At 40.5% G+C, this 15,696-nt stretch overlaps 1 protein-coding gene across 9 annotated transcripts in view; it reads right to left on the bottom strand.

The window, feature by feature from the left end:
* FNDC3A (fibronectin type III domain containing 3A) overlaps nt 1-15,696 on the bottom strand; it is a 117,542-nt gene that overhangs the window by 25,483 nt on the left and 76,363 nt on the right. For all 9 annotated transcript variants that reach the window (XM_027648729.1, XM_027648788.1, XM_027648781.1 and 6 more), the window contains 5 exons: nt 8,511-8,668; nt 7,280-7,339; nt 4,344-4,482; nt 3,675-3,728; nt 2,938-3,062 (listed from right to left, as the gene is read on the bottom strand). In XM_027648729.1, the coding sequence (XP_027504530.1) occupies nt 2,938-3,062; nt 3,675-3,728; nt 4,344-4,482; nt 7,280-7,339; nt 8,511-8,668 (536 nt within the window). The remainder of the gene's footprint in view (nt 1-2,937; nt 3,063-3,674; nt 3,729-4,343; nt 4,483-7,279; nt 7,340-8,510; nt 8,669-15,696) is intronic.

Raw genomic sequence — 15,696 nt, forward strand, 5'->3', positions numbered from 1 at the left:
AAGCTAGGGATTACCTAAGTGAGCATCAGGAGGCCCTGAAAATGAAATCCTCTATACGGCTCAAACAGCTGTACCAGTTAAATAGCTCCTGTTGGAACCTGACTTGCCTGAAGAACCTCAATATAAAGATACCTCTTACTCAACCTACATTATAATAACGCACACACTGTAAATTTTCGTCTGCATTAAAGTACTTTTGGTGTTTAAAAAAATCTTACAGACAACACATTATCAAGAGTGTTGATAGCACACAAAGTTGACATATCGCCTGTGTGGACATGCAGACTGTCAAATACTGTCAAGCAAGAAGTGAAAAAGTGCAAAACGAGAAAACTTTTTAAATTTGTGGGAAAAATAACTTTTTTCCTTGTAAGAAATCACAAGCAAGAAAATCTCTGAAATAGAGATGGTTTGATACCTACAATACATTAACTAACATTAACCTAAACAAAGGTCCAATTTTACAGATAGTCTAGAGAAAGCATTAAGAGAGGCTTGATATAAATATTATATCTATCTCTATTCACAACAAACTATTGGAGTTATATCTTACATGCAGATATAAGGTAAAAGATCCTACATCTTAAAAAGATTTAATCTCTTTACTTGATTGAACCACTTCGAAACACACTGAAACAAACAAAGAGTTCCAGCGATATCCACACTTGAATGACTATTAAACAATTTCCTCAGAAGTACAACAATACTATCCATTTTTTAAAATAGATTTTATTTTTCAAGTATTCTTTAGCCATTGTTTCATGTGAGGTTAGAATTAAATTTAAAAATGAGTAACTCAAAGATAAAATATCTGTTCTTGTTGGTAAAATTATTTAGACAAAATTCTGTCTCCAGATGCCTAATGTTCTCAACATTCTTTATAAGGAATAAACAGGCACTCTACACTAATAAACATTATTCCAAGAGACTTCCTAATTAAATAATACCATGAAGACAATAAAGCACATCTTCATAAGGCTAAGAAATACTGATTTAAAAATCTATTCAGCATGATTAGTTTAAGAAGGGTACTTAACTGATCAGTGTCTTCAAAGCTTACACTGGAGGAATTTGTAATATGTGCAGCTATTCCTAGAGGATACATTTACACTCAGATGCAAAAGCGGAACAGGAAGAGAGCCTGAACACTGGACCCTGGTTAACTGCCAGCTCCCTCCCGGTTTTTATTTTTAACAGTTCCAACTAAATCTCATCAAGATGAAGTCCAGGAGAGACTAAAGAGCATAATTACTTACAGGAACATCATCCAGAAGGCAGTAATGTAAAAAAGACTGTCAGAGCACACCAACAGTTGTTCTAGTCCACTATAGTGTCTTCTGACAGTGACAGTGGCCCAAAGCAGGTGCTTAAGCAAAGACATGGGAACAGGCACTATATGCAGTGCATTCCCTGAGTACTCTCCAAAGCCTCCCAACACATGCCTCAGATCTCCTGAGCCAGCTGCATTTTCCCCACACTTAATAGTCTCCAGAAGATTTCTTCTGCCCAGCATGAGTTATGACTTCAGCTCTGGCTCCCTACTCTTTATGCTGTTCTTCAACTGTCCAAGCAGGCACTGTTGCTTCAAGGACACAAAACACACATCCTCTATTTCATGCTATAAAAACACCACTCTCATAAGCTGCAGCACAATTTTCATAATATTTCAAACAGTGAATTAAAAAAACAAATGCAAAATAGCAATTTTAGGTTGATGGCTAGGGAAATCTTGTTTTTATGCCACACAAGACTTCAAGGTCCAAGTGCTTCTAGGTAGCATGGACAGCAGCAGTCTGCTCTAGAGGTGATGAGCCCCGGTAGTGTGACTGTTAGCCACATTAATCCACTTCACCTGATGATCAAGAAGCATTCCCAAGAACTAATGCACCCAGTAGTGCAAGCATAACTTGAAAATACATTGTTGGGGTTTTTTTTCAAGGTCTTATTTATATCCTCTACTGAAATCAAATGTCACAGAATCACAGAACGGGTCAGGCTAGAAAGGACCACAGTGGGTCATCTGGTCCAACCTCTCTGCTTAAGCAGCGTTGTCCTAGAGCACATGGCACATGCCATTCATTCAAAAATTCAAAACAAAGTTTGATGCTCTCCAACTTCTGAAAAGTAGTAATTAAAAGCAAGAAGCACATATCCTAAGCATTTATAATAAGCTCTAGAACTTCCAAAGAATTCATTGATATGGTAATGTCATATTCTGTCTATTTCCCAGGGAGACTAACAGATACCTTAGATAAAGGGACAATATCCCAGTAAGGGGACCTAGCACAAAGCACAACAGAAACACTGACATGTGGCAGTGGGAGTTCTGCCAGACTTAATTCCTGCTCCAGAAGAGTTACTGACACCCCTTTATATTGTCATCACTACAACTCTAAATTTAAGGAGCGATGATAAGCCCTTGAAAACTGTTATTACACCAACTTCAGGAACTAACCTTAGGTCTGGCACCATACCAAACCTGCCTGGAACAAAGAGCAGCAGAGAGCATGGTAACGAGGTACTCCCCAGTCAGCACAGCAGCAGCACATGCTGCTTCTAAGAGGGGCTGAAATTTGCAGCATCTATATGGTAAGTATGCACACACATAGCAATTGTAGTACACAGCCACGCCAGGCCTGAACAAAATGCGCTATGCTGGGAATCACAGAATAGCTGAGGTTGGAAGGGATCTCTGGAGGTCATCTCATCTAACCTCCCCTGCTCAAGCAGGGTCAAGTGATTTGTAGGGCACAGGTAATCTGAAAAATTAATAATCTAATCACATGCTGTGAACTAACTGAGCAATTGGACTAGATGATCACTGTAGGTCCCTTCCAACTGAAATATTCTATATTTCAGTTCATTCCAGTTGGACAAAAGACTTTTTTCTTTAAATGCCACCATATGTTTTTCCCAAATGAACGTATGCATATTTACCTCACTCCCATGTCATTTTTGGCTGCTAGCCTAAAGGTGTACCCCATTGCTGGTGATAGTTTAGTGATCCTATACTGCTTCTGTTGACCATAATAACACTGGCAAAACTCTCCATTTCCTTTTCCCTAAAAAGGAATAAATTAATCACATTATTCATCCTATTATATATGTATCCATCAATTATAGTAACACACAAATATGAAGTAAACTCATTTTTTGAAATATAACTCAAAAATCTCCCATATAGTGAGGTAGTAGCATATGAAATTTTGTATGTATATTAAATTAGCAGCTTTTCCCCTTCCTTTCCATTTCCCAGTTCCACAAGGCTGAAACAAAAAAAGCCATGAAGCTTCTGCAGCTCTGCCATCTCAGGATAGCTGTCCAGGTAGGGACTGCAAGATGTTTGCAGAGGCACAACACATCCACCCCATTTGTACAGAAGAAAGACTGTCATTGGAAAATGATCCTTCAGTGTCAGCTCTCGAACACAATATTGGACTACAAGTGAAAAAGCCACTATTAAGAGTGGCAGAATCACACAATTAAGATCCTACTATTTTATATTCCCCAGGAAAAAAATTAAGCAATATTCTGATAATTGCTTCAGGAATTCCATATTTGTCACACACCTCTAAACAGAAGTCATAATTTTCACACAACTTGACGTGCACAGTCACATGCAACTACTTTAAAACCCTACGAAATTAAAAATACAATAGAAAACACTTGCTTACTTCATCCCATTCTAAAAGGTAACTGTGGATTTTGGAACCATTATCACAAGATGCCTGCAACAGGAAAACAAGAAAATTAGAACTCTTAACTGGAAACAAGACCATTTAAGGAAAAAATGTATGTAGGGGTCAAACCATGACAAGAACAGCAGAAGGCAAATGATGCTCCCCTTATACAATTGTTTCACTTGCCAAGACAGTCCTAGTTCAGTCTCTATCCACTGAACACTTGTTTTGTGTTTATGGTTTTGTTTTGTAATTTAGATCTTGAAAAAGTATTCAGGCAGCTGTGTAAAATGCTACAGTATTTTTCTGAGCAGCTAGATTTGCAGTTCTGCTCAAATTTCAGTCTTTTCAGGCTACTTAATTTGCTTTGCACAAACAAGCCATGTTCAATGGTAGAGAAAGAAATTGGTTCCACAGTACAGTAGGGGACTGGAACTCAGTAACTTTATTTGCAAAGGCTCCTTGCTTTTCTGTGAATCCTTCTCTTCTTACTGAAGGCCACATTTAACCCAGTGTATCTATTTCCAGTCATAGAACTGTAACTGAAATTAGTATGTTTGATGAAAATTTTCCATTTCAATGAACTGATATTTTATTGACAAATCCACAACAATTCTGAAGAGTTTAAAATATTTATTTTAAAGGCTGTGAAGCAATTCTTACCTTCCATTGAAGAGTAAGAGAATTTTTGGTCCGATTAGTTATCCTGGGCAGATTTGGTGTATCAGGTTCACAACTCATTGTGGTAAAACTCTCTGCTTCTGAAGGGCTCCCCTTTACACAGTTGCATTCTACTTGTACTCTGTAGTGGAAAAGAGTCAATAACATTTTGCTTCAAAATCTGTGTCTGTAGTTTCCAAAGAAAACTGAGTATTCAGAATTAAGTTACTGCCTTGCTGCTTCATTATTAAAATATCACTGTTATAAATAAATAACTGGAAACATCTTGGTCAATTAAAGTAATATGAAAGAAAAGAATCCTTTACTTTGGATGTACATCACTACCATCAGTCAGCTTTAGTCTCATAATTATATTTGAAATATATCTGTTATTAGCTGTACCTTGGTTGGGAAATAACGTTAACATTTTGCAGGCTCATTATCTATTGCAGACGTATTAACTGATATGCAAGTGCGTCCGTCAGATGAGCACAGTGAAGCTGTTGATACATTTCCAGAGTCTCCTCTGTACTCCTTCAAGACCTTGCTGAGCCTGTTCACCCTGCCCTCTCCTTCAGGAAGGCTATGAATTAACTCTCCACATACTTCAGAAGAGTGAATTCTTGCTTCTGTCTCAAAGAGAAACGGTTTGTTTTTCAGTTTGTCTCTAAAAGGAAATACATTACTATCTTCTGGCCTCTCCCTGCCCCCTAACTTGTGTAGCTGTGCCTTGTGTCTTGCTTAGGTGAACGGCACTTTATTCTGATTCATCTGTTCCTTTGAAAGAAAAAAAAACCAAAACCCCAAAAAACCCCCTTTCCTCTGGTCATGGATATAAGACCTGGGTTGCTGGCTTATGAAGATGCAAAAATCATTATCCCTTGCCCTACTATAAAGTCTGTCCCCATCTTTCTTATAAGCCCCCTTTAAATACTGAAAGGCCACAAAATGTCTCCCTGGAGCCTTTTCCAGGCTGAACAACTCCAACTGTGTCACCCTGTCTTCACAGGAGAGGCGCTCCAGCCCTCTGACTGTTTTTGTGTCCCTCCTCTGGACCCACTCTAACAGGTCCACATCCTTCCTGTGCTGGGGACCCCAGAGCTGGATGCAGTACTCCAGGTGGGGTCTTGCCAGAGTAGAAGGGCAGAATCACCGTCTTTGACCTGCTGTCCGTGCTGCTTTTGATGCAGCTCAGGATACAGTCGGTCTTCTGGGTTGTGAGCACACACTGCCAGGTCATTTCCAGCTTTCCAACCACCAGGACTTCCATGTCCTTCTTGGCAGAGCTGCTCTCAATCCCTTCATCCTCCAGCCTGTACTGATACCCACAGTTTCCCGGACACAAGTGCAGGAGCTTGCACTTGGCCTTGTTGAATCTCATCAATCCATACTGAACCCATGGGCCCACCGCTCAAGCTTGTCCAGATTCTCCTGGATGGCATCCTGTCCCTCAGGCACGTCAACTGCACCACTCAGTTTGGTGTCATCTGCTGAGAGTACACTTAGTCTATATCACTGATGAAGATACTAGACAGTACCGGTGCAATACAGATGCCTCAGGAACACCATCTCTGAATGTGACCATCTAACCAATTCCTCATCCACCATGAGTCCATCCATCAACCCCACATCTCTCCAATTAAGAGAGAACAATGTTGTGAGGGAGTGTCTCAAAGGCCTTATAGAAGTCCAGAAAAGTGACATGTGTAGCCCTTCCCTTGTCCCTGATGTAGCCACTCCACCACAGGCCACTAGGTTGGCTAAGCAGGACTTGCCCTTGGTGAAGCCATGCTGGCTGTCTCAAATCACCTCCATGTCTTCTGTGTGCCTTAGCATAGTTTCTAGGAGCATCTGTTCCATGATCTTCCCAGGCACAGAGGTGAGGCTGACAGGTTGGTAGTTCCCAGAGTCTTCCTTTCTACCCTTTAAAGAAAACGGGTGTGGTGTTTCCCTTTTTCCAGTCACCCGTGACTTTGCCCGGCTGCCATGACTTTTCAAATATGATGCAGAGTGGTTTCAAATGTGATGGAGATGGCAACTACATCAGACAATTCCCTCAGGACTCTGGGATGCAACTCATCAGGGCCCATAGACTTAGGTTCGAGTTCCTCATGTGGTCCCAAACCTGCTCTTCTCTTACTGTAGGAGGGACTTTACTCCCGCAGTCCCTATCTCACGGTCCATCCACTTGACAGAAGTGGGAAGAGAGGTTGTCAGTGAAGACTGAGGCAAAAGAGTTGTTTAATACTTCAGCTTTCTCCTTGTCTGCTGTTACCAGTTTGCTAGTTGTGTTCATAAGGGGGGATGTGCTTTCTCTGTCCTTCCTTTCTGGCTGACAGAGCTACAAAAGCCCTTATTAGTCTTTGCACCCCTTGCCAAGCTCAGCTCCAAATTACTCTCCAATATTTAAAAACAAAGAGGGAAGAAGAACACCTAACCGCATCTTTCCAATCCTATGCTATTTCTTCTGACCTCTTGAAGCAGCAAATTCTGCTAGAAGGGTACAGTTACACTGAGCTGGGGTCATCCTTTCTGGCACATATGGGGGCAGGTTCACTGATCTACTGGAGCAAAGCAAAAGCAGCATAATGTGACCTTCAGGTGGCCAGCAGTGAGCATCTTCCTGTGCTAGGGTACTTTCCTCTGCTGCTTGTGGAAAATTGAGAGAAAGCAGCATCTGTGCCTGGCTCCAAGGACAGAAAAAGGTCACTGTGCTGGCATGAAGCAAAGAGCATGGAGGTAGGATAGGGGTGCACTAATCATCATATGTTTTCCAAAATGGACTGAGTGGTCAACTAAGCCAAAAATGTCCATTTGTGACTCAAAGGAGGGTGAGAAACAGTAAAGACAATCTCTGAAGACTTATGTAAATACACAGATACAATGAAACTTTTAAAATAATTCCACTGAATTTAATGAAGACAAAATGAGATACTTACTTTGCATGGTAATCAGTTGCTGGCCTGAGATCATTTACAGTAACTTTATTTTCTTCCCCACTGGAAAGAGATACAATTTTGTTAAAGACTATTTCAGAATCCCATACATTTATAAAAAAGACATATATCATCTAACCCACTCACCTAACATACCTTCTATGAAATGTATTTGCTAACAGTTTAACATTGTTGTTAAATATAGTAAAATGTAAATGCATTTACCTTGGAATTTTAGAAGCTTCTTGCATTACTTGTTCTTTTGCCCTGGTGGTTTTGGGGCACTTTTTAGTTTGTTTGTGCTTTTTAAAAAATAATTTTTATTTTCCTCTTTACTCAGTAAATTGCATGTGTATGCATGCATGTTATTACACAAAAAACCCCATTACAGTACTGGGGCCTACAGAAGCTCAGTTCAGCCTTGCAAAAACAATTATCTAAAACTGTACCTGACTGCATATACCTACTTGCTAGAGTCTAGTAAACAGAAAAGGCACCTAAGTAACATCAAACAGTTTGCTTTTGCTGACATCAGCTTATGTCAGCAAAGCTCATTTCTTTTCCTCTAGTTTCTAGTATAGGAATATCATGATTCCATGAAATCCATGGAAGGTGACCATGATAAACTAGCTAGATACATAGGTTTATAATTATTAGAGAGGTCTACACCTTTAAGGCTAAATTTTACTGTTATGTTTCTCCAAGTTGCAAAAAACTGACTGAAGACCATTGTGTTAGGAATGAAACAACGAAAGAGTTTTGTTTGCTTTGCTGCTCCTATGAGTTGTGTTCTGAGTGAATTTACTTATTTTTTTCATATCATAAGACTGTCTCTTATGAAGAGCAATTTCGGGGAAGGGAGGAATAACATTACTGGGAGCAGAAGCATGTGCTGACATGAATAATGACAAATACAATTTGTATTTCTCACTTCTTGCATATCTCACTATTTGAGAACCCATGGTTTCTAATGCATCTGGTTGAAATACAGCAAAGTGGTATTAAAACACGCCTCCAACATGTAAGAACAAAGTCTTTACATTCCAATTGATGGGAGAGACTTCAGTAATAAAACAAAACAAATTCTACTGAAAAAAAGTAGTTAATTTCAAAATAGCAGTTGCACAAAACTGGCAATTATTTAACTCTCTGGAAAACAAGCAGATTTTAAATGAGGTTTTAACCCACATAACTCAATGCAGTAGTAGATTAAATGAAAATAACAAACACCTACATGTATACAGTTTTGTACTTTCCATCTTTTCCAGTACTTGAAATCATCACTTCATAAGTATAAACCTCTGGTATGTCGTTCTTGTCAGTGTCTTCTCTGGTGTCACTGGATGGAGGGGACCACATAAGCAGTGCTGTTCTTGCCTGAATATCTGACACCTGTAGAAACACAACTTTTGAGATCTCTGCCATTTAAGTGCTATTATATACAAACACTACTTTGCCAAAAAGGATCAAATAAGAGAGAAGAAAATAATATACCATTAGCAAATCAGAATATTTATACTCATACAATAGCTACTAACTTGTTTTTACAGATGAAATCAAGCTGGAAATACAAGCAGTGCCATGAGAAAACCGCAATCCCGGGCACGGGGCTGAGGGCAGAGACATCTCTCGGTACCGAACGCCACCCAGTGGGCTGCTGAAACATGGACTGAAGCGCTGGTGAGGCAAAGCACATCCTGGGACATTGGGCACTTCGTTAAACCACACTCAGGTACATTTTTCTTTGAAGTCACATAGAATATGATTTTTTTTTTTTAATACTTTCTTGCCAACTCAGTTTTCTTATGAAATCTATATACATATATATATAGATGAAGGCATGCTCACAAGGTCCATGTACATATACATAAATATATATATAGACAATGTCCTGAAGAATTCCTGTGGTGTTGCTTGCCTGCACAGCCCACCCTCCGCAGAAAGGCCTGGATAACAAAAGTTGGTGTGATAGAAATACAAATATAAGCAGTGTGTGCGAACGCAACACTTCCAATTGTCTGACAAGTGTTTGTCCCAGCAGACTAATCGTGCTAAAGGCAGTGATCCCCACGTGGGTTAAATGGAAATGGGGAATCTTCTGAAACACAGAAGTAATCAGCTTCAGAAGTATAAATACAACATGAAAACTTGTAACAGAGCCCAAGGATGCTGGAGTGGAACAGAGCAATGATTAAAACCTGGCCTGACAGCATAAGAAATTGCCCTGCCACCACTGCTGCCTCCATCCAAGTCTGATGGATGCCATGAGTAGCTGCACCTCAGCTGCTGTAACAGCAGTTTGGGATGCAGCAGACACAGACCTACAGCTTGGGTGTGTGCATGTGACCTGGTAAAGAATTTTCTCAGTGGCCTGTGGATTAGCAGATTGTAGGGAGCAACACAGATACATGCAAAGCTACTAACGCACAATGGAGATGCGTGACTAGAGGCACCCACACTCCCAGAAGAGTGGGTGCTGCTTGAAACCTACACATGCTGCAAGGGGCTGGGGATGCTCATATGAGTGCCTAGGTGCATGCAGGTGATTACAAATCTTTAGGATCTGTTATAGAAGGATGCCTAGAATTCTGTGGGTGTTCATAAATATTGCACTTCTGCTGTTGTGGTTTGTACCTTGCACCCACCTACTGTTTACAATCATTTCACAAAAGAAGTGAAACACATCCCATTCATTACATGAAATGATCAGTTTTACAATATGACTGTAATATGTATCTATTTTGGGAATAATTGCTTTTGAAAATCTATTACCTGAGTATCAGAATCAAAAAGCTATCCTCACAACTGATGTTCGCAAATTGCTATGATCTACTGAACTAAAAACCTGAATGGGTCAACTTCAAGAATGAAGTAGAGAGGGCATGACTTACTGATAACAAAAACAGAAAGAAGAAAAAATTCAAACAGTGTGAGCCTCAATGCCTTGGAAATAATGTCACTAAACACTTATGCACTAACACGATTGCGTATCATATCCCGAAGGGGATCAAATGCTGGTATGACTATAGACTGAAATTCTTGGGAAACACAATTCAAAGTATGGTAAGAAAAATTCCACTGTCAGCTTGATGGGATCACAAACTAGACTAACACTATCTACAACCACTTCAGTAAAATTCTAGCATTTCTAGAAGTCTTTGGAGTTGTGGGAAGAATCTGATAAAAGCACCCTCTCTGACAATTTTAATCCCACCGTCCTGAGTTGCAGAAGGTGGCAGGAGATCCTGAAGGAAAGAAATGGGAACCTACTGTACTTCAGGATTAGTAGGATCCATTCTAAGATGACCTATTCCTATGTTTAGCTACCTTAACAGCGGAATTTTTATTTCCTAGTGTCCTTGCACTGTCTCTCTCACTACTAGCTAAGCCTACTAGTCCTAGTCACCATGGAGTTGAACATTAGATCTTCCCCTCCTTTCTGCAGTTGTTTCTTAGGTATTTGAAGATACTTAGTATTCAAGTTTCCCCTCATCAAATCTCTGATCATTCTCACTATTCTCTATCTCCTACGAGTCGTTTTTATTAGTGCTTTACCCAGAACTGCACATAACATTCCACCTAATGCTTTGCTAATGCCAAATTGTCTTACACACCTGATTGATTACATTTCCTTCATACATCTTGGTCTATCTTTGTTTACACCAGAGGAGTAATGCTGTTGGTAGGAGCGAGAGGTGGCATTACAACTTGTATTGCGTTTGTGTGGCAAGGTTTTGGTAGGTGGGATGGGGGAGGATACAGGGGTGGCTTCTGTAAGAAAATGCCAGAAGGTTCCCTCATGTCTGACAGAGCCAATGCCAGCTGGCTCTAAGACAGATCCACCACTGGCCAAGGCTGATCCCAGCAGCGACAGTGAGAGTGCCTCTGGGATAACAGAATTAAGAAGGGGTGAAAAAAACCCCAACTTTGCAGAAGAACAACTGCAGCCAGAGAGAAAAGTGAGAGTAGGCGAGAGAAACAGCTCTGCAGACACTAAGGTCAGTGAAGAAGGAAAGGGGGGAGGTACTCCAGGCACTGGAGCTGAAATTCCCCTGCAGTCTGTAATGCAGACCATGGTTAGGCAGACCATTCCCCACAGCCTATGGAGGTCCATGGGGGGAGCAGAGATCCACCTGTGCAGGACCCCATGTTGGAGCAGGGGGATGACTGAAGGAGGTTGTGACCCTGTGGGAAGCCCACACTGGAACAGGGTCCTGGCAGCTCTCCTGTGCCCAGCTGAGGAGGGGAGCAATAGAAGGGCTTTGGTGGGCACCTGGCACCCAGCCAGAGTCAACGCACCACAGATCTTATTTGAACATTAAAAAATTAGAGGTTTCAACTGTTCAGTACAGAGAGAGCAGGGAGAGTGGGAGGGAGATCAAAGAGAACATTACAGACTACGGAGTAACAGACAACTTACAGGATTTTGGTAAAATTAAACTCAAGAGTATTAGTGAAAATCATTATAGATCAACAAGCATCACAGAGAACACGGTGAAATGTTAAGTCTGTGACTGGATGAAAAATTGTTATCCAAGTTATTCCCCCGGCACAACGTTTGTTGGTGAACTCATATAAACCTTCAAGAAGACTTGTAAAATAATAGATGACAAATGCTAACACTGTGACTACAACAATGAAGCAGCATTATGTACCAAGCTAAAAGTCAGTGAATATGTAGGTTGTTCTGGTGTTTTACTTTGTGTAAACAGGCTGTGACTGCAGAATATTATGAAGGGCTGAAGCTTTGTTGTGCCAATTCGCCAAAACTTAAATGCAACAGTCAGTAGAACCAGAAAAGCAATGTGAAAAGTATTCATAGAAGCTGGAAAGTAAGGACATCCTAAAGGTGCATAAAAAGCCACAGTGTATAAATTGGATATAAATTATTTGTACATACCCACGCACACATGTGTGAATGGGGAAAAGGGAAAAATATGTTAGCCAAAAAGATACAGTTCAACAGAATTTACAGAAGTTGTTAAAAACATTCAGTAAAACAAAAAGGCTAACAGGATTTAAGACAAAAGATAAAAAAAAAAAAGGAAAAAACATAGCAGGGAAGCTCCAAGTGAGGCACTGCTCTGTTCCTGGTGGATGTAGAAGTTAAAATTATAAATCCATCCTGCATTTGCAATGAGGCTGAAGTTCATATCCATCTTGTGCAACCCTGTTGCTAAAAAATTTATAGTCTAAGTGAGGAATCTGTAATAAACAAGGTGACCAGGTTAAAACACTGGTTCCCCATGAGAAATGTACACTCACATTAAACCAAGGAGTTGCAAGTCTAAACTAGTAAGACCTGCTGAGGAGCACTGGGGAGTGAACTACTTATGGAACAAGTGTTAAGAGACATACCTGAGGGCCTAGGAGAATGGGCTCAAGGCAGAACAGAACAAGAGGTACAACACTTAACTACTTGGCAGGGATAAATATTGTAAAAAATTTCCAACCCTGTCCCCCATACACCTGAATCTAACTGAAGTTGCCACCTTCTTCTCTGCAATCCCAGAGAATAGCAGTGGAGAAGTATGGGGTCTCCAAAAATACACCTTGTGCATGAGGGGTCAGTAATCAGACAAAAAGAAAAGAGTCAGCAGCAGTGATTAGTGAATAATACAGAGGTTTTTCTTCTGGACCCATATTCTATACGATGTTACAAACTTTTTAATTCAGTAGCTTTTCGGTAAATTTACCTATAGGTGTATGAGTATTTTCAACCACACTCAGTTGCTAAAAAAGTTTTTTTAAATCACAGCCTCAAGCACTGACAAGAAAGAATCAGAGAAGTAATTCAAGTCCTTTTCAACTCATTTATAGAACATTTGGTACTGCTTTCAGATGGTACTGCTTTCAGATTCAACTTCCAGCTAAGAAAATGATTCTTAAAGGTAAGTTAGTCTAGGTTTAGCTATATTCTTCCTCACAAGACTATTAGTAAGGGACAAAAGCAAAGTATTAAAATGTCAAGAATTACTAAAATAAAAATTTTCTTTAAAAAACTTTTCTCTGTTGTATATATGCACTACCCCCAAATCTTCGTTCGGGAAGCCTAGCCATGATGATATGCACTACAGTACTGTGAACCACAGAAATTTACCAGTGTTTATGGCTTGAACATTGTTAAAATGACTGAAGGACTTTTTTCCACTATAGCAAACTTTGCAAAGAAGCAACTGCTCACCAAAGTCCACCCCTCCCTGAATATGCCTACTAATTTGGACTGTGACAGGAACTCGAGATAAGATAATGGTAGTACTATTGTCCAATTATCCTAGGAGAAGAATACAATGCTAATGGCTCAGACAATCCAGGTGCAAGCTGACAATGTGCAAATAACCGCCCAGGTGGTGAGGGCCCATCCCACACTTCAGGCTACAAGCTGGGTGTTGAACAAGATAAGGAGACAGGCAAATCCTGTAAGGCAGGGTAGTGTTTCTTTTTCCTTACACAAGTGACTCAGCTGTGATAACTCCCCTCCAGGGAAGCACCAGGACAATTCACACATAGACTGAATGGGCCATAATTAGCTACACTCCGCTGGCATAACAGACAGCTGTAATGCCTTAGAAGATGTCAAAGACTCATGAAATGTCCTGTGATCCAGTCCAGTATTACATCATCCACTGTAAAACTCCCCACCCCAGGTGGCCTAAGCCCATTAAAAGACACAGGGGACTTTCCTTAGTGTCACAGACTTCACTCAACACACAGGTTTCTTCCCTCACCATCCTGGGCTTCCCTCGATGGACCCAGACTGCAACCACCACTTTGCCAAGACTGGAACCCTCATCACTGAGAAGACCCCAAGAAGAGGATCAGCAGGACACTGTCAGAATCTACAGAGTGGTGATATTTTTTCTACTTAATCTGTCTCTCCATCACTCTCTTTCTGTCCCCGCCCCTCCTCCCCCTTTTTCCTATTTCTTTCTATCTTTCTCTACCTCACATTTACTGTTAAACAAAATCTGTACTATTGACTTTGCCATACGATCTTGTTTGTACCTTAATTCAGGCAGAGGCATCTATCTAACAACTTTAAGAACCTGATCATAACAGGTAATCTTAGATTACATCAGCTGTTTTAAAACAAGACTCATAATACAAGCATAGGACAGTAATTACGAATTTCTTCACTAAGATGCAATTATTTAATATCGTCCTTTATCCTTGATGTTCAATAATATCCCAATAGTTGACTTTTTGAATGCTAGCCAAAGCTCTATTACAGAAATATTCAGAAATTCCTGTCAGTTTTCAATCACAAAACACTAACATATTTCCAAAAAAACCTCTAAGGAGGAAAAATGTATTTTTGAAGAACAAAGATTTAAGATCAGAAGAATCCACTATTATTATGTGCTCTGAGATGCTTTTCAGAAAACTTGGCATTATTTATTACTTCGTATGCTTATTCAGGCAGCTGTAATTGATCCTCCTTGCAGCTCTGAGCTGTGTGCTTCAGCAAAGCACAATATTTGAGTCAGAGGCCTAGCACTGAAGAAACAAGAGGTGGGCTTGCAAAAGTGAATCTCCTCATTAACTATATTATATGTGTCATTTGGGTCAATCAAAAGAGCAGTTTTAGTATGTGCAATCTGGATTGCTTTCGCAGTGACACAGGATACTTAACTGTGAGATGCATCACATTCTAGAAGTCCACAAACACACACAGAACCACAAAATATGATGCCCTCCAAAGAGATTTACATGCTATACAGAGGATCATCAAATTCTGCGTTTCTGTTGCCTCTTCTTATCAAATACTCAGCCTTCTGCACCATTCTTCATTTTGCTTTTGCCTTTTCAGGGTCCCTCTTCTTCTCTTTTGCTTACTTTGTTATTTCATTACCAGACGTGACAACTGCTGGTGACTCTGCTCAGACGCTGAGGACTCATCATGGTGAAATCTGCAGAACCACTCCAACTTACCTCAGGGCATAAAAAAGTTCAAGCAAGACCTCATTAAGCAGAAGGGTCATTTGGCAGCAGTATCACGTTACCAACTTAATACTGCCATGTATGAAATGATGGGGGATCCATACAGGCAGAAGTTCAAGAAAATCAGAACCTAATAGGAGTCTGGAGGTAGTAAAATTTATGTATCCCATACTACACAGAACTGAAGGATATGTGTGAATGAAAGTACACAGTGGAGACCACCACCTGATTTAGATGTACATGCCCTGGACGTGGGCACTGAGATGCGAGACAACCCAGGACAGGTCAGCCTTCAGCATTATTCCACGCTTTCTGGAGCAGGATATGGTGCAATGGACATGGCACTGGACAGCACCCGGTATGATTATCTGATCATATGACCACCACCACAGCCAGTACTGCCTGTACCAGCACCTGTTCACCCAGGGAACAGGGTGCTGACGATCCATCAGGAACCATGATCCACACAGTGAGTCCTT

Source organism: Corapipo altera, unplaced genomic scaffold (genome assembly GCF_003945725.1).
Source record: "Corapipo altera isolate COAL_440 unplaced genomic scaffold, ASM394572v1 0, whole genome shotgun sequence".
NCBI lineage: Eukaryota > Metazoa > Chordata > Aves > Passeriformes > Pipridae > Corapipo > Corapipo altera.